Source organism: Ipomoea nil, unplaced genomic scaffold, assembly GCF_001879475.1.
Source record: "Ipomoea nil cultivar Tokyo-kokei standard unplaced genomic scaffold, Asagao_1.1 scaffold2791, whole genome shotgun sequence".
Lineage (NCBI taxonomy): Eukaryota > Viridiplantae > Streptophyta > Magnoliopsida > Solanales > Convolvulaceae > Ipomoea > Ipomoea nil.
The window spans coordinates 1,525,547-1,544,383 of record NW_017619219.1 but is presented as its reverse complement, the minus strand read 5'-3'; the positions used below and the strand labels follow the sequence as shown (position 1 = coordinate 1,544,383).

The window sequence follows — 18,837 nt, the reverse complement described above, 5'->3', positions numbered from 1 at the left end:
CCCTTGGTGGGAAGAAGGTGGCCACCTCTGACGCACCTATGGCGGCGGTTCCCGTGTCGTCCGTCCCGACCGCCCTTCCTCTTGATACGACCACTCGGGTCGAGGAGACGGGTCCGACTTTGAGCACTAGGTCGGACTTGCAGATTATCAAGGCCACGGGCAAGCGTGGCAAGGAGAAGGTGGGGGAATCCGAATGCGCTATCAAGCGGGCGCGTCGGCAAAGTCCCCCCGAGCTGACCCCTCTTATGAACTCCTTGACGGGCGGGGATTTGCCGGGCAATCCGTTGGCGAAGATGAGCGCCATCTTCCCGGCTGAGGACGATATGGCCGGGTGGACCCCGGAACAAGTCTCCGAGCGCGGGGCTCAGAACTTAGTGCAGGTATGATTTTCCGGATCTAGCTCTCTTTACGACCGCTCCTCCGGCTAACAAACTTAATTTCAGCTTACCCGGGTGCTCACGTCGCTCTACAACCGATCGAAGAACGGGACAGAGAGCGACGCCCTCAAGAAGGAGGTGAGGGAGCTGCGGAAGAAGCTGAAGGCGGCTGAAGACGACAAAGATATCACCGAAGCCATCGCCAAGAAGACAATCGGGGAGACTGCTGAGGTCCGGAAGGAAGTCGAGGACCTCCGCTCACGACTGCAGGATCCGGTCGGCCTGGTCGCCACCCTCTGTCAAGACTCGGCGGTTGCCGAGGAGTTTTTTAAGGCGTTTATCAAGCATAAGGTGGCCGAGGACATGATGTGGGTCTTCGGCAACTGGGCTTACGCGTCCGGCCAGCGAGACACCCATCGGGAGGTGAGGTCTGTTCTGTCCGAGGTGTTCGAGGGGGACGATGATAGGCATATTTTACACTCATATTTTAGGTACATCTTTATAATAATTTTGCATTAGTTATTTATAATTATTTCATTTTAGTGTTTAATAATTAATTAGTTAAATAAGTATTTTCTATTAATATTTAGTTAATAATATGTTTTGAACCAATGTGATATTAGTAAGCTCTTTAATTTAATTTTAATGCTTAAGTATGCTTGTGTTTGGCCCACCCCTTAATTCAAATAATTAACATTGTTTTTTTAGTTTGTTAAGGCACAACAACGTGAAAAGAGGGCAACATGAGAAGAGGAATTTGTCAAAGTCGCCGCATCATGTGTACGAAGACACATTCACCTCCTACATGCCGCATGAATCTCTCAATTTTGAGTATAAATAAGCTTAGCATTGTTCTTTGTAAAGACACACATTTTCACGTTCATTCTTCCCCTCTCGATTATTCTGTAAAGCTGTTATCAATGTCCATTCATTGCTAATTTCTTTAGCTTGGTTTAGTGAATTGAAGCCCCGGAATTGATTATGCTGTAAGATTATTTATTTATTTTTATTATATAATTTTTATGCATTTAGGTATTAAATATTCTTCTAAGTTATTTGAATAGTTGTATCATTTAATTGCTAGGGAGGCCTACTAGTTATTTACTTGATATAATTATTTGCTATATTAGATAATGTTGTGCTACAAATTATCCTAATATTCAGTAGCAACTGGGTTAATTATTGACGGCTTAGTGATAATTGGACTCGGGTAGAATATTTTCCTAAATTAAATGCAACCGCTTGTGCTTGTGTTATTTAGTTTGTCGGTTTTCCTAGTTCCTATTGCTGCTATTAAATTAAATCTATAGCGCTTGTCTTAGGTTATTTAGTAGTTAGAGGTAATTAAACCGCGTCTGCTTTAGTTACCTACAACTAAGGGAAAACAGAAATGAAATAATTTCACGACAAATATTCAATTGCATATCAATTACCTTTTTGAGTCAATGATCAGTGTTAAATTCCGGTGGTGGATCTTTGCTAACCAAGGTTTTCTATTCTGAGTGTTTTCAATATATTGTTTTCATTGCTTTATTCGTTTATTTTCTTTGATTATCACCTTCATACCAAACCCCCCCTTCCTTTAATTTGAGCACATATTTTAAACTAGTTACTCCTCGTGGGATCGATCCTTACTCCCGCTACTACGTGTAACACCCCGAAATTTTTAAACTTTTGAAACTTATATGATAAAGGTAAGTTCTCATTAAATCCCAAAACATAATATAAATAGTACATGGTGCTATGCCACACCTGAGTTAGAGAACTCAGGTGCACAGGCTAACTAACTAATATCCTCAACAAAGTAAAAGAATAAGTATGGCACGCAGGCCGAAAGGGAAGACTGTCTACTTCTACGTTCCACGATTCTAGCGCGCTCTAGTGTCTACTCTTCTGTGTCTGAAAGCCAAATATATCTGTTCAGCGAGAGATGCTGGTAACCCACTTCAACGCGTTGAAATACAATACATATAGATATATACATAGATATACGAAAACCATTTTGAAGCATGAAGATATATCCTAAGAGACTCTAGCTTTCAAAACAGGGAATAGACTCGACAGATAGGGATAAGCACAACCAACAGTCATAATCAAGCATGCACAATTCACAGGTGTAGGGAACAGACACGACAGATAGAGATAGGCACAGCTAATAGTCATAATCAAGCATATACAGTTACTAGCATGTATCCTATGGTCACACTTTCATAACAATCCAATCATCCATATCTCGTCACATAGAACACTTTGTTGGCGCCACATGACCAATCGCATGCCCATACATGAGGGTCAGCGCATATAGCTCTGACACGGCCCCGTAGCACCCTGCCCCGTATCGCAACACGGAGGGGTGGATCGCAACCGACCGATGAACCGCAGCTCATCATAGTTTGATCGCAACCAAACAGTGGACCGCAGCCCAAGAGTATGTCATCTGACCGCAGCCAGGAAATATGAACTGCAGCTCATGTAGAAACGTTTGATCGCAACCAAACGGTGGACCGCAGCCCAAGAGTGTAAATCTGACCGCAGCCAGCTTCTGAACCGCAGCTCAGGAGTAACCAATTCGATTGCAACCGAATTGGGGTATCATGCATACATAACACATATCAAGCACATGCAGCCCACATTAGCACATTGGGAGTAGGGATGGCAATTTCAATCCGACCCGTGGATATCCACTCGAATCCAACCCGCATGGATCGGGTTTTTTTGTGTGATGGTGGGTGGTGGGTCGGGGGTGGGTCTTAAAAAAGAAAACCCGCGGTGGGTCGGGTTGGATTCGGGTTCTATGTACAAGACCCGCCTAGAACCCCACCCGACCCACCATGTGTGTGTGTATATATATATAATAGTAAAATAAGTACTAATATGTAGTTATTTATAATAGTTTATATAACTTCGTGTATCTTTTTATTATTTTTTATATCAAAACTACTAAATTTATTTTTAAAAATTAACAATTTAGTTATTATATTTAAATATTTCCATTATTTATGTTTTAGTATCACTAATGGATTTTATTTTTTTATTATGTGTAAATAATTTAAATATTATTTTTTGAAAAACATAATAAGATGATAAGTGGTGGGTACCCGTAGTGGGTACCCGCACCCGGTGGGAGTGGGGTGGGTTATGAAAAAGTCCACCCGATGCGGGTTGGAGGTGGGGGTGGGTGGAGAAAATATAAGGTGGGTCGGGTGATGGATGTAGCCCTCCCCGACCCACACCCGACCCATTGCCATCCCTAATTGGGAGGGGGGAGAAATCGTATAACGAAACCTATGCGTGATCATCCACATACTAAGAGTGATCCTAAGGGGTTCATACTTCTTACACCTAGGCCAACGGGATACCAATTCAACTAGCATGCAATATATAAGACTTATACAACCTACGAACAGTACCCGAAATATCAAACTAGACACAGGCACGATAGACGGAGTCCGTTGGGACACCACGAGGATCGGGGGAACATCAAACGGGGAAGCCAAAATCCCAAGGTAGGGTAACATCCAGCGGGTAGCCGGTGGGTGAGGGGTCACCCGCCGGCTGCCCGCCGGCGGTAGCTTTCCGGGCAGCGGGTGCCCGGCGGGCAGCTGCCCGCCCGCCGGCTGCCCGTTGCCGGCGTTACCAACATTGGCCGTTGGTAGGTGGCGGGTCCCGTACCCACACCTACCCCCACTGACTCTTTCATCACAGAAAAACGCCCCGGGAACCATTGTGGAACCCGAGACCATGCTTAGACACTTTCAAACGCAATTGACAACAACACGTAGACAGTTAACGGATTCAAAAGCAAGAACATACGGCACATAACCTATCATGCTTTTCTAAACATAATCAACACCCAACCATACGAATTCCCACCCAATATACCAAGAATAATACCATACGAATTCCACGATACAACCTAGGGTTCTAATTATTTTTAAATCAACAAGAACACAATTCATCTTCTAATATCAAGATTCGGTAGGAATATCATATAAACATCAAGAACATCATATAATAATCAAGAACATCAAGAACACCATATAATCATCAAGAACATCAAGAACACCATATAATCATCAAGAACATCAAGAACACCATATAATCATCAAGAACCTCTTATCATCAAGATCACCCATGACATCATAACACCAATTATCAAGATCATTATAACAAATCATCAACACACAAGAATATGGGGGAAATCCTAAGAGGGGAATCATAGCTATGAAAATAGGTTTTGTTAAGACATGGGTTACCTCTTAGCCTTAATTAATTCCTTGGCTATGAAGGGTCTTTCTTTAAGCTTTCTTCTTTCTTGATTTCTCCTAAGGGAATTCTTGGAACTTCTTGTGTGGTGAGAGATTATTGTGGTGGGGGTTCTAGGTGCCTCTTATGTCCCCTATTTATATATCTAAGAGTCCTAATTAGGGCCCAATTACTATAGGCTTGCTAGCTCTATTCCTTTTAGGACTAGGGGTTGGGTTTAGAGAAGAGGACCCACGGACTATGGTGGGCCTTTTCCAATTTAATTATTGTAATTTAATTCTTTCTTTGGATAATTGGTTAAATGATTAATTGGTTTTAGGGGTCGTAACACGGGGTGTTACACTCTCCCCCCCTTAACAGGAAGCTTCGTCCCCGAAGCTTGGTTCTTGTCGGGCGACTCCCTCTTGGTTACCTGGTGTGAAGAGTTCGGGGTAGCGTTCCTTCATCGTGTCCCTGAGTTCCCATGTTGCTTCTTCGGTCCCATGGTTGGTCCAGAGGACTTTTACCATTTCTATGGCCCGACGACGGGTGGTTCTTGTCTTGGTGTCCAGGATTCTTACGGGTCTTTCTTCGTATGCTAGAGACTCGTCGAGGTCCACGACCTCGGGTTGTAGCACGTGGCTTGGGTCATGCACATATTTCTTTAGCTGGGATATGTGGAATACGTTGTGTACTCTTTCTAGTTCGATGGGTAGAGCGAGGGCGGTAGGCTAGATTCCCGACCCTTTCTATGATTTCATAAGGGCCGATAAATCGGGGGCTGAGTTTTCCTTTTCTTCCGAATCTCATTACCCCTCGTGTGGGTGAGATTCTCAACCAAACCTTGTCCCCGGGGTTGAATTCGGCTTGTTTTCTCTTTAGGTCAGCGTACGATTTCTTGTGGTCCTGAGCAGCCTTCATCCTTTCTTGGATGTGTTTGACCTTGGTTATGGTGTCTTGTAGGTATTGGGGCCCTAGTGTCACCGGGTCGACCATGTCCTCCCAACATTAGGGAGTTCTACATTTTTGTCCGTATAGGGCTTCGTAGGGTGCCATACGGATGCTTGCGTGGTAGCTGTTGTTGTACGAGAATTCAATGAGGTCTAGGTGTTCTTCCCATGTCCCTTGGAAGTCTAACACACAGGCCCTCAGCATGTCTTCGAGAGTCTGAATGGTTCTCTCGGTTTGGCCGTCAGTGGTGGGGTGGAATGCCGTACTTAGTTTTAGTTGTGTCCCCAAGGCCGATTGCAGTGACTTCCAGAATTGTGAGAGGAACCTGGAGTCTCTATCGGACACAATGTTTCGGGGAATTCCGTGGTATTACACCACTCGGGCTAGGTAGGCTTCGGCTAGTTGTGTCATCGTCCATGTCTCCTTCATGGCAATGAATCGCGCCGTTTTGGTTAGTCGGTCCACTATGACCCAAATTTTATCCTTGCCGGTTTTTGTTGGGGGTAATCCTCCGACGAAGTCCATGGATATGGAATCCCACATTCCTTGTGGTATCTCAAGGGGTTGCACGAGTCCCTTGGGTTTGCATCGTTCGGCCTTCACCCTTTGGCAGTTCAGGCATTTGGCCACGAAATCTGCGACTTCCTTTTTCATGTTGGGCCACCAAAATGACCTCTTCACCTCTTGGTAAAGTTTGTCACCCCCGGGGTGCACCGAGTATGGGGCGTTTTGTCCTTCCTCCAAGATTTGTTGTTTTAAGTTGGTAGCGGAGACTGCCATCTTCGTGTATTTTGAAGGGTCCTTCTTTCCCTTGGGTTAGGTCGAGGCGTATTTTACCTAGTTCCGGATCCTGCTGCTGTCCTATTTTGATTTCTCCGAAGAGTGTGGGTATGATTTGTGTGTTGAATAGGTGGATCTCGGGGTGGGTTTAATTTTGCTCTATTATTTCCAAGTTCAGCTTCTAGAAGTCTTTGTACAGCTGGTCGGGTAAGACCCAGGTGGCGTTGAGGGAGTGGTTAGCCTTCCTGCTTAAGGCGTCTGCCACAATGTTAGCTTTTCCCTCGTGGTAATGAATGTCTAGGTCATAGTCTTTTATGAGTTCTAGCCACCTTCGTTGTCTCATGTTTAGGTCTTTCTGGGTGAAGATGTACTTTAGGCTTTTTATGGTCTGTGTAGATCTTGCATTGCACTCCGTATAGGTAGTGCCTCCAAATTTTCAGTGCGAATACGATAGCGGCTAGCTCGAGGTCATGGGTGGGGTAATTTTCTTTGTGGGTTTTGAGTTGCCTGGATGCGTATGCTATTACTTTGCCTTTTTGCATTAGCACGCACCCCAACCCCTTTTTGGATGCGTCACTGAAGACCTCAAATCCTTCCACCCTAGAGGGGATGACTAGTACGGGTGCCGTGGTTAGTTTATCTTTCAATTCCTGAAAGGCCATGATGCAGTTGTCTTCCCATCGGAAGGGGGTCTCCTTTTTCATGAGTTTGATGAGAGGTTGAGCTATCTTAGTAAAGTCGGGTACAAACCTCCTGTAGTAACCAGCCAAGCCTAGGAAGCTGCGGACCTCTGACAGCGAACTTGGTGTGGTCCATTCCTTAACGGCATGGACCTTGGCGGGGTCTACCTTAATTCCTTCTTTGGTTATCACGTGGCCTAGGAAGGCCACGCTGTCTTTCCAGAATTCGCATTTGGAGAACTTAGCGTATAGTTGGTGTTCTCTTAGAGTTTGCAAGGTTATGAGGAGGTGCCTTTCGTGTTCTTCCTTGTTTCGGGAGTAGACTAGGATGTCGTCAATGAATACAATGACGAAGTCATCCAGGTGGGGTCGGAATACCCGGTTCATGCGGTCCATTAATATGGCGGGTGCATTGGTGAGTCCGAAGGGCATTACTGTAAATTCATAGTGGCCGTAACGTGTCCGGAAGGCCGTTTTCTGAATGTCTGATTTGGCCACATGTATTTGGTGATATCCGGATCTTAGGTCAATTTTCGAGAACACCCCTGCCCCCTTAAGTTGGTCGAACAAGTCATCTATCCGGGGAAGGGGGTACCTGTTCTTTATTGTGACTTGGTTAAGTTCCCTATAGTCGATGCATAAACGCATGCTCCCATATTTCTTTTTAACGAATAGTACCGGTGCTCCCCATGGGGAGGTGCTGGGGCGGATGTAACCTTTATCTAGCAATTCCTGGAGTTGTGTTTTCAGTTCCTTCATTTCTTTTGGTGCTAGCCTGTAGGGTGGTTTAGAGATCGGGGCAGCGCCAGGTACGAGGTCTATGGTGAACTCGACTTCCCTGGCTGGGGGTGCCCCGGGGATTTCGACTGGAAAGACGTCGGTGAATTCGTTTACCACTGGAATGGTTTGTGGTTCGGGTGGTTTGGTGTTGAGGTTCTCGACCGAGCATAGGAAGTCCTCGCTTCCTTGGTTTAGGTACTTCTTCATTTTCATCATGTTCACAAGTTTGATCCCCGGATCCTGGCGGGTCCCGCAGTATGACACCCTTTTACCGTTCGGTCCCCGCAGGACCACTTTTTGTTCTCCGCACAGGATTTGTGCTTGGAATTTCCCTAGCCAGTCCATGCCTAAGATCACTTGTACCCCATCCAGTCCGAACTGTATTAAGTTGCTGGGAAATTCCACTCCCTGGATGGTGATCATTACGTTCTCGTACATGCGGTCGCATTTTATGATTTCGCCAGAGGCCACCTTGACCTGGAGTCGGACCTTGGTGCTGGCGCTAAGGCTGAGTTGAGTGGCGAACTCAGTTGCTATAAATGAGTTGGTAGCCCCTGAATCAAATAGTATAGTGGTGGGGGTGGCGTGTACTGGGAAGGTTCCGGAGACTATGTTGCTGTCTCCGATCCTGGCTTTGCTTAGGGTAAGGATTCTTCCTTGAGTAGTCGGTGTTGTGACCTTGGGGGGTGAGACGGTCCTGGAGTTTTTAGGCCCTCGGGTGGGATTTGTGTGATTCCCCTCAGGTTTCCTTTTGTACCCCAGGTGTGTCTCCCGGGGTTGGTTTGTTACTTGTTGTAGTTGGAATGCCTTGGCATAGGCTTCCCCGAGGGTCCTTGGTTCTTGTGTGGCCAGGGCTTTCTGGTGTTCGGGATCAAGGCCTGTTATGAACTTCTTGACCTTGATCATCTCGGTGGGTACTAGCTCGGGGGTGAGGCGAGCCAGTCTGCGGAATTGCTGGTAGTATTCCGTGATCGGGGCTGCCCCTTGTTTTAGGTGGAGGAACTCTTCGTATATGGTGGCTTTTAGATGGTCGGGATAGAATTGTTCTCGCAGTCGTGTTTTTAGGGTTTCCCAGTTGAATTCGGGGCTTTGTTCGTATGTGGGTTTCTCGTGAGCCCACCAGGTGTCGGCCTCGTGTCTGAGGTAGAAGGAGGCAATTCTGACTTGGTGGTTTTCTGGGCATTCGGTTGCCCTGAATATCTTGTCAAAAGTTCCGATCCACTCCTCGAGGATCGTGGGGTCTTCGTTCCCTGAGAAGGTGGGTGGTTGATGCGCCGAGACTTGGTGGTGGATTTCCAAGTTCTCGTTTGTTGGTAAAGGTTGGGGAATGGCAGTACTCAGTGCCTGAACAATTTGGGCCAGGCGTTGTAGATTCTGAGTCAAGAATTCCCGAGTGGGGAGTTTCGGTGTTCCTGTTTGTCTCCTTTTCGGTGTCATCCTGGTGTTCATAGGTCGATGTTATTTTGCATTTTTACCTTGATGCGATAAGCGGAGGGGGGGGGGGGTGGTTTCTTTAAGTAAGTGGGGGAGGGTTATGTGTAGGTTTCACAATCTCACCGCGCGTCCTAAGCTTCCTAAGTACCTAGAGTTCAAGCCTAATGTCTTAAAGTTTAGTCTTAAAAGTCTTATCCTAGGCTCTGATACCAACTGTAACACCCGAAATTTTTAAACTTTTGAAACTTATATGATAAAGGTAAGTTCTCATTAAATCCCAAAACATAATATAAATAGTACAGGGTGCTATGCCACACCTGAGTTAGAGAACTTAGGTGCACATGCTAACTAACTAATATCCTCAACAAAGTAAAAGCATAAGCATGGCACGCAGGCCGAAAGGGAAGACTGTCTACTTCTACGTTCCACGATTCTAGCGCGCTCCAGTGTTTACTCTTCTGTGCCTGAAAGCCAAATATATCTGTTCAGCGAGAGATGCTGGTAACCCACTCCAACGCGTTGAAATACAATACATATAGATATATACATAGATATACGAAAACCATTTCGAAGCATGAAGATATATCCTAAGAGACTCTAGCTTTCAAAACAGGGAATAGACTCGACAGATAAGGATAATCACAACCAACAGTCATAACCAAGCATGCACAATTCACAGGTGTAGGGAACAGACACGACAGATAGAGATAGGCACAGCCAATAGTCATAATCAAGCATATACAGTTACTAGTATGTATCCTATGGTCACGCTTTCATAACAATCCAATCATCCATATCTCGTCACATAGCACTCTTTGTTGGCGCCACAGGACCAATCGCATGCCCATACATGAAGGTCAGCGCATATAGCTCTGACACGGCCCCGCAGCACCCTGCCCCGTATCGCAACACGGAGAGGTCGATCGCAACCGACCGATGAACCGCAGCTCATCATAGTTTGATCGCAACCAAACAGTGGATCGCAGCCCAAGAGTATGTCATCTAACCGCAGCCAGGAAATATGAACCGCAGCTCATGTAGAAACGTTTGATCGCAACCAAACGGTGGACCGCAGCCCAAGAGTGTAAATCTGACCGCAGCCAGCTTCTGAACCGCAGTTCAGGAGTAACCAATTCGATCGCAACCGAATTGGGGTATCATGCACACATAACACATAGCAAGCACATGCAGCCCACATTAGCACATTGGGAGGGGGGAGAAATCGTATAACGAAACCTATGCGTGATCATCCACATACTAAGAGTGATCCTAAGGGGTTCATACTTCTTACACCTAGGCCAACGGGATACCAATTCAACTAGCATGCAATATATAAGACTTATACAACCTACGAACGGTACCCGAAATATTAAACTAGACACAGGCGCGATAGACGGAGTCCGTTGGGACACCACGAGAATCGGGGGAACATCAAACGGGGAAGCCAAAATCCCAAGGTAGGGTAACATCCAGCGGGTAGCCAGTGGGTGAGGGGTCACCCGCCGGCGGCAGCTTTTCGGGCAGCGGGTGCCCGGCGGGCAGCTGCCCACTGCCGGCGTTACCAACATTGGCCGCGGGTAGGTGGCGGGTCCCCTACCCCCACCTACCCCCCACTGACTCTTTTATCACAGAAAAACGCCCCAGGAACCATTGTGGAACCCGAGACCATGCTTAGACACTTTCAAACGCAATTGACAACAACACGTAGACAGTTAACGGATTAAAAAGCAAGAACATACGACACATAACCTATCATGCTTTTCTAAACATAATCAACACCCAAACATACGAATTCCCACCCAATATACCAAGAATAATACCATACGAATTCCACGATACAACCTAGGGTTCTAATTATTTTTAAATCAACAAGAACACAATTCATCTTCTAATATCAAGATTCGGTAGGAATATCATATAAACATCAAGAACATCATATAATCATCAAGAACATTAAGAACACCATATAATCATCAAGAACATCAAGAACACCATATAATCATCAAGAACCTCTTATCATCAAGATCACCCATGGCATCATAACACCAATTATCAAGATCATTATAACGAATCATCAACACACAAGAATATGGGGGAAATTCTAAGAGGGGAATTATAGCTATGAAAGTAGGTTTTGTTGAGACATGGGTTACCTCTTAGCCTTAATTAATTCCTTGGCTATGAAGGGTCTTTCTTTAAGCTTTCTTCTTTCTTGATTTCTCCTAAGGGAATTCTTGGAACTTCTTGTGTGGTGAGAGATTATTGTGGTGGGGGTTCTAGGTGCCTCTTATGTCCCCTATTTATATATCTAAGAGTCCTAATTAGGGCCCAATTACTATAGGCTTGCTAGCTCTATTCCTTTTAGGACTAGGGGTTGGGTTTAGAGAAGAGGACCCACGGACTATGGTGGGCATTTTCCAATTTAATTATTGTAATTTAATTCTTTCTTTGGATAATTGGTTAAATGATTAATTGGTTTTAGGGGTCGTAACAGGGGGTGTTACACTATGTTTGTAAGGTTTTAATTTGGGAGCCTACGACAGCTCACCAGACGACCTCGACACGATCCTAGCCAACCTGCCGGAAAGCGTCGCTGATCCCGGTCCGATGCCTTATACCGAGACGGATGCGGGCGAGCCCTCCGCTGCTGCCGGAAAAGACCCCGCGAATTAGGCCGCCGTTAGTTGGCGTTTGGGATGTTTTGGTTGTAAACTTTGTTCGGGAGCCCAGTCCCCGTTGTGCCGGGCGTTTTATTTGTCCATTTTTAACAACTCCATTTCAATTCAAGTGTTGTCATTCGGGTTTTTTATTTTCATTTGCTTTCCAAGCCTATGATTTTACGTTGCATGCTTCGATCCCTTATGGTAGCCCCCCGAGTCCGAGCGGCTATGACGGTCGGTTAATTGCCGGTCGGACTACCAAGGAAAGGAGGCAAACGCGAAAAACACGTGTATAGCCCCCCGAGTCCGAGCGGCTATGACGGTCGGTCAATTGCCGGTCGGACTACTAAGGAAAGGAGGCAGACGCGAAAAAACGCGTGTATAGCCCCCCGAGTCCGAGCGGCCACGACGGTCGGTCAATTGCCGGTCGGACTACTAAGGAAAGGAGGCAAACGCGAAAAAACGGGTGTATAGCTCCCCGAGTCCGAGCGGCTATGACGGTCGGTCAATTGCTGGTCGGACTACTAAGGAAAGGAGGTAAACGCGAAAAACACGTGTATAGCCCCCCGAGTCTGAGCGGCTATGACGGTCGGTCGATTGCCGGTCGGACTACTAAGGAAAGGAGGCAAACGCGAAAAAACGCGTGTATAGCCCCCCGAGTCCGAGCGGCTATGACGGTCGGTCAATTGCTGGTCGGACTACTAAGGAAGGGAGACAAATGCGAAAAAAGCGCGTGTATAGCCCCCCGAGTCCGAGCGGCTATGACGGTCGGTCAATTGCCGGTTGGACTACTAAGGAAAGGAGACAAACGCGAAAAATGCGTGTATAGCCCCCCGAGTCCGAGCGGCTATGACGGTTGGTCGATTGCCGGTCGGACTACTAAGGAAAGGAGGCAAACGCGAAAAAACGTGTGTATAGCCCCCCGAGTCCGAGCGGCTGTGACGGTCGGTCAATTGCCGATCGGACTACTAAAGGAAGGGAGGCAAATGCGAAAAAACGCGTGTATAGCCCCCCGAGTCCGAGCGGCTATGACGGTCGGTCAATTGCCAGTCGGACTCGCCAACAAAAGGCAATAAGTTTAAGCGACATTGTGGTCGTTCGGGCAACGAAGGCCATAAGTTTAAGCGACATTGTGGTCGTTCGGGCAACGAAGGCCATAAGTTTAAGCGACATTGTGGTCGTTCGGGCAACGAAGGCCATAAGTTTAAGCGACATTATGGTCGTTCGAGCAATGAAGGCCATAAGCCGGTTCCGGTCACAACGTGTTGTCTTTAGCGAAAGAGTAATTCTCATTGCGGGCATCCAGGTAGCAACCTTACAAGCATTCGAGCCAGCTCAGATGGTCTCGAAGATAAAATAAAAATACAACAGGGACGGACGGGGAGAAAAGAAAAACGGGAAATTACAACATTGTCTACTACATTCTACTGTCGAAACATCACTAAATTCTCCGAGTTCCAGGTCTGGTCGATCGAGCGGCCAGTGGTCGTTTCCAGCTTGTAGGTGCCCGGGCGTACCACTGCTGACACCACGTACGGGCCTTCCCAGTTCTGCGCTAATTTTCCTCCTTCTTGAGGTTGGCTAGCTTCGCGTCTTCTTAGCACATAGTCGCCGACTTGAAAGTAACGCGACCGGACTCGGACGTCGCGGGTTGCTTTGATCCTTTTCTGGTAGTCGGCGACTCTCCGGGCCGCCAACTCCCTTCTTTCTTCAATACAGTCCAGATCTAAGGTCCGGGCCGCATCATTTTCTTCTTCTTCATACTCACACTCTCTCGGAGTTGCTATCCAAGCTTCGACCGGCAGGTGGGCTTCGGCTCCATAAACCAAAGCAAAGGGCGTTTCGCCAGTCGCTTCTCTGGGCGTGGTGCGGTATGTCCACAAGATTAACGGGAGCTCATCCGCCCACGACCGGCCAGTTGAGTGGAGCTTTTTCTTCAGGCCCTCCAAGATGGTTCGGTTGGCATTTTCGACCTAGCCGTTCCCTTAGGGGTAAGGGACCGATGAGCGGATAGACTTGGTTCCGATCGTCGCCAAGAAGTTTTGGAAGTGTTGTCCTTCAAACTGCCTCCCGTTGTCCGTTACGATCTGCACTGGTACTCCGAACCTCGATACCACGTTCCGCCAGATGAACCGGGCACATTGTTGTGATGTGATCGTTGCGAGGGGCTCCGCTTCCACCCATTTAGAGAAGTAGTCTATGGTGATTATGATAAACTTCCGTCGGCCCGACAGCGGGGGAAACGGTCCTATGATGTCTACTCCCCACCGTGCGAAGGGGATGGCTGTGCTGACCGGTTGATAGAAGGTGGCCGGTCGTCAGGGCATCCTTGCAAATATTTGGCAGGTCTTGCATTCCTTGGTGAGTTTTTCACAGTTGAGCTGTATCGATGGCCAGTAATATCCAATCAGCATTATTCGTCGAGCAAGCAACCGCCCGCCCTGGTGCGACGAGCATATTCCCGAGTGTAGCTCGTCCATGACTAGTTTTGCCTCAAAATCGGATAAGCATCTCATGAGGGGACCCCCATATGACTGTCTGTACAGGCGGCCTTCTTTTATCTAGAACCTCGGTGCTCGGAGCTTTGCCTTTCGGGCTCTTGCTTCATCAACCGGAAGCTGGCCGTCCTCTAGGTATCCCATTATGTCGGTTATCCAATTCTCCTCGGCCGGTTGGATGGGCATAACATGTTGGTGGTCGATGGAGGGGTATGGTATGACGAGGACCCGAGCCACTCGGGAGATGTGTTCTGGTGCTTCTACACTCAATTTTGAGAGGATGTCCGCGTCGGCCGTTGTCCAGCCGGGGAACATGTTGTACTGCGTATGCTCTGAAAGCGGTCAGTCATTCGATCGCCAAGTCTCGGTAGCGCCCTAGACGTTCACCATTGACTTCGAAGTCTCCCAAGACCTGTCCTACCACCAGGGACGAGTTCGTCTGGGCCCGTACGCAGTCTGCTCCGAGATCCCTTGCGATTGTAGTCCTGCGACGAAGGCTTCATACTCCGCCTCGTTGTTCGTGGGAGAAAACTGGTAGATCAGGGCGTAATACACCTTAAATCCTTCGGGGCTTGTGATGACAACTCCTCCACCCGAGCCTTTCCGACACTTGATCCATCGGTGGCGACTTCCCACCATGAGGCGTTTTGGGCCGGCTGGTCCGCGGTCGGGGCCTCACGAGCAGTACATTCTACGACAAAATCCGCCAATGCCTGTCCTTTAATGGCCGGGCGGGTCCTGTATTCAATCACGAACTGTGTTAACATCATCGCCCATTTGAAAAGGCGTCCGGAGGAGGAAGCCGTGCGGAGGACGGCTCCAATTGGTTGGTCGGTTAGCACACGGATGACTCGCCCTTGGAAGTAAGGGGTGAGTTTCTTCACAGCTGCGTAGAGGGCGAGGACTATCTTTTCTAAACGGGAGTATCTGAGTTCCGGGCCTTGGAGAGCGTGGCTGACATAATAGACCGGTCGTTGTACGCCGTCGGGATCTGTGCGGCATAGTGTGGCACTTACGGCTCGGTCGGAGGCAGCAAGATAGATGTCCAGGTCTTTGCCAGGCTCCGGCTTAGAGAGGACGATCGGGGACATCAGGTACTCCTTCAACTCCTTGAACGCCGCTTGGCATTCCTCGTCCCAAGTAAACCCATTGATCTTTTTTAGCGTCTTAAAGAAAGGCAACGCCTTTTCCGCTAGCTTAGACAAGAATCGGCTGAGGGCAGCCAGTCTCCCGGTTAGCTGTTGAACTTCTCGGACGGTGGTGGGCGGTTGCATATCCAAGATAGCCTTCACTTTAGCTGAGTTGGGCTCAATTCCCTTCTTTGTCATCATGAATCCCAGGAACTTCCCGGTCTGTACTGCGAACGTGCATTTTGCTGGGTTTAATCGCAGCCGGTATGTGCGCATCACCTCGAAACACGCTCGGAGATCCTGGGCGTGATCCGTCCGGTCTTTACTTTTCACGAGCATGTCGTCCACATACGCCTCCATCGTTCGCCCGAGCTGTCCTTCGAATAAGGCATTGATCATCCTCTGGTACGTAGCCCCGGCATTTCGGAGTCCGAATGGCATGACTCGATAACAGAAGAGTCCGACCGGAGTTACGAAGGACGTCTTAGCTTCGTCTTCTTCGGCCATCAAGATTTGATGGTAACCTCTAAATGCGTCCATGAAACTCATGAAGTTCGCGCCTGCCGTGTCATCGACCATCTGGTGTATACTCGGGAGAGGGTACCGGTCCAGTGGACAAGCCTTGTTCAGGTCCGTGTATTCGATGCACATTCGCCACGTCGGTGGTTTGGGCACTAAGACAACGTTAGCAACCCAATCGGGGTAGACGACCGGTCGGAGATGTCCGATCTCGGCAAGGGTCTTGACTTCGCTCCTGACGAATTCCCGATGGTCGTTAGAAAGGTGTCTTGTCTTCTGTTTCACCGGTCGTGCTGCCGGGCTGACAGCCAGCCGGTGACATATCACTACTCGGTCTATTCCTGGCATGTCCTCCGGTCCCCACGCGAAGATATCTGAGAATTACCGTAGTATCGTCAAGATGGCTTCCTTGATCGTTGGGGAGAGCTTTCGACTAATCCGGATCGTCCTGTCTGGCCGGCCGGGCTCTAGGGGGATCTCTTCGACCTCATCCGACGGTTTCGGTTGTTCTTTCCTTTCGGCCTCTGCCTTTTTGGAGATTGAGTTTACTTGAAAGTTCCAGGCTTCTTTTCGGTCTACCGCCTTTTGATAGCACTTCCTTGCTGATCAGATGTCTCCTCGGACGACCCCGACTCTATCGGGGGTCGGAAATTTCATACACAAGTGGGGCATGGAGATGATTCCTCCGATCGACACAATCGCCGGTCTTCCCAAGATGGCGTTGTGGACGCATCGAAGGTTGACGACAATGAATTCCATCAAGGTTTTGACCGTTCGGGGTCGGTTGCCAATTTCCACCGGCAACGTTATCTTTCCCTCCGGATGGATGGTATCACCAGTGAATCTGGATAAAGGGGTCCCGATCGGAGTTAGCTCGCTTGGATCTAGCTTTAATTTCTGGAAGACGTCTATGTACAAGACGTTCACACTGCTGCCCGTATCCACCATGACGCGTTGGACGTCAGTCCCCATGATATCGATTGTGACGACCAACGCTTCCGTTTTGCAGTCCTCCCACTCGGGCATGTCGCTCGGGGTAAACGTGATTGGTTCCAACTTTTGCCTTTTATCACTAGGCTCTGACCCTATCAGCCCGATCGGAAATCTTTCCTGGGGGCCAGGGTTTTCCTCTGGACCACCGAATATGACATGGATAACTTGCTTTCCAGTCGATTGTTGAGAATCGGGATCCCGGTCATGGTCCTTATCCTTTTTGTTCTTGTTCGACTTCTTGAATGGGTTCTTCCAGGTTGACTTTTTCTCCTCTTTTTTTGGTGGTGAACTCGGTGAGCTTGCCCGATCACAGCAGCTCTTCTATCACCTGCCTCAGAGTGGTGCAATCCTCCATCTCGTGTCCTTTGCTGCGATGGTATGCGCAGTACTTCGTCTTGTCGCGGCCCTCGCACTGAGGTTCCGGAAGCTGGATCATGTTGCAAGATTGTGCGAAGCGGAGGACGTCGACTGCCGGCCTGTTTAAGGGTGTGAAGTCGGGCAGCCTTCCCCGGCTTCTACCGGGTCTATCGTTCGACCGTCCACCGTCCTGCCAGCCCGGTGGTTTCCGGCTGCCCCCGGCTTCCTGTTGTCTCTTTGCGAAGTTTGCTTCGCCCGCATTGGTGTAGTCGGTCATTCGTCAGATTGCTTCATCATAGGTGGTCGGGGGATGCAGAATGAACTCTTGATATAGGGCCCCTGCTCGCAAATTGGAGTGAAGCACGTTGATCGCTGTCCGATCGTCAAGAGGTTCGACTTCGCCGATCACGGCTTTCCATTTGACCAGGAAGTCGGTCAGAGATTTGCCCTCCAGCTGCTTGGCTTTCTCAAGGTACGTGAAGTGTTTTCGCACTTCTTTGGATGTGGCGAACTTGTGCACAAATTTCTTCGCTAACTCTGCGAAACATGCGATTGAGCCGGGTTCTAGTGTCTTGAACCAATCGGCCGCCCTTCCTGACAAGGTGGAATAGAAGGCCCGACACATCACAGCGTCGGTCACTCCCATCATCAGCATGTTTCCGTAGTAGGAGTTGATGTGGGCCTCAGGGTCGGTTTTCCCATCCTAACCTTTATTTCCCGGTATGCGCAAGTCATGGGGGTACGGCATGCTCATGATATCAGCCGTGAACGGGTTGCGCAATAGGGGCGCTTCAGGTTCGGATGATAGGTGGCCGTGCTCTCGCTTCCACTTGCTGAACTCTTCTCGGACTTGTTGCAACAGTCCTTTGGCCTCGTTTTGCGGGTCCTCTCAGTCGGCAGCTCGTCGAGCCAGCCTCTTGGACCGACAACTACTGGCTTCTCCGGATGCCTCCTTATGGCCGGATATTGGGGCGTTTACGGATTCCTCCACCTCTTGTCGGGCTCCGACCCGCTGATGCAAGAACGCCTGGAGGCGTACGAAAGCACTCGTTCTCGCAGGGGCTTCTTCAGCCCCCCGCTCTTGTGCTCCTCCCGGTCCCAGTCTTGATCGGGCGGGTCGTCACTCGGATTGGGCTCGTCGGAGCTCGGGTGCCGCCGCCGGTGCCGACGCTACTGATTGGCCCAGTTCGGGCACGTTCGGCATGTTTGGTACTGGCATCGGCATGTACGGCTGATAGACGCCCGGGGCCGGGGGGTACTGATACTGGGTTCTGAAGAATCGCTGTGGGCTCTGCCAATACGGGTAAGCGGGATAGAGCATTCCGGCAGGATATATCGGGTACTGGAATGGCATTTGTCCCGGCACGCCTGGGAATGCTAGTCCGGGTTAGATGAAATTAACCGGGTCTGGGGTTAGCCCTCTTCCCGGCGGT

The 18,837-nt window shown here is 48.8% G+C and overlaps 1 protein-coding gene across 1 annotated transcript; it reads right to left on the bottom strand.

Annotated features, from left to right (window-relative positions):
• Positions 1–17,684: 17,684 nt before the first annotated feature.
• Positions 17,685–18,059, bottom strand: LOC109157613. Its single transcript, XM_019305464.1, has one exon. It carries the CDS (start codon positions 18,057–18,059, stop codon positions 17,685–17,687), a length of 375 nt encoding a protein of 124 aa, XP_019161009.1.
• Positions 18,060–18,837: the final 778 nt, after the last annotated feature.

Bases quoted from the DNA above. Each gene is read 5' to 3' on its own strand.
- LOC109157613 (XM_019305464.1), bottom strand. From the start codon at position 18,059: ATGCTGATGATGGGAGTGACCGACGCTGTGATGTGTCGGGCCTTCTAT.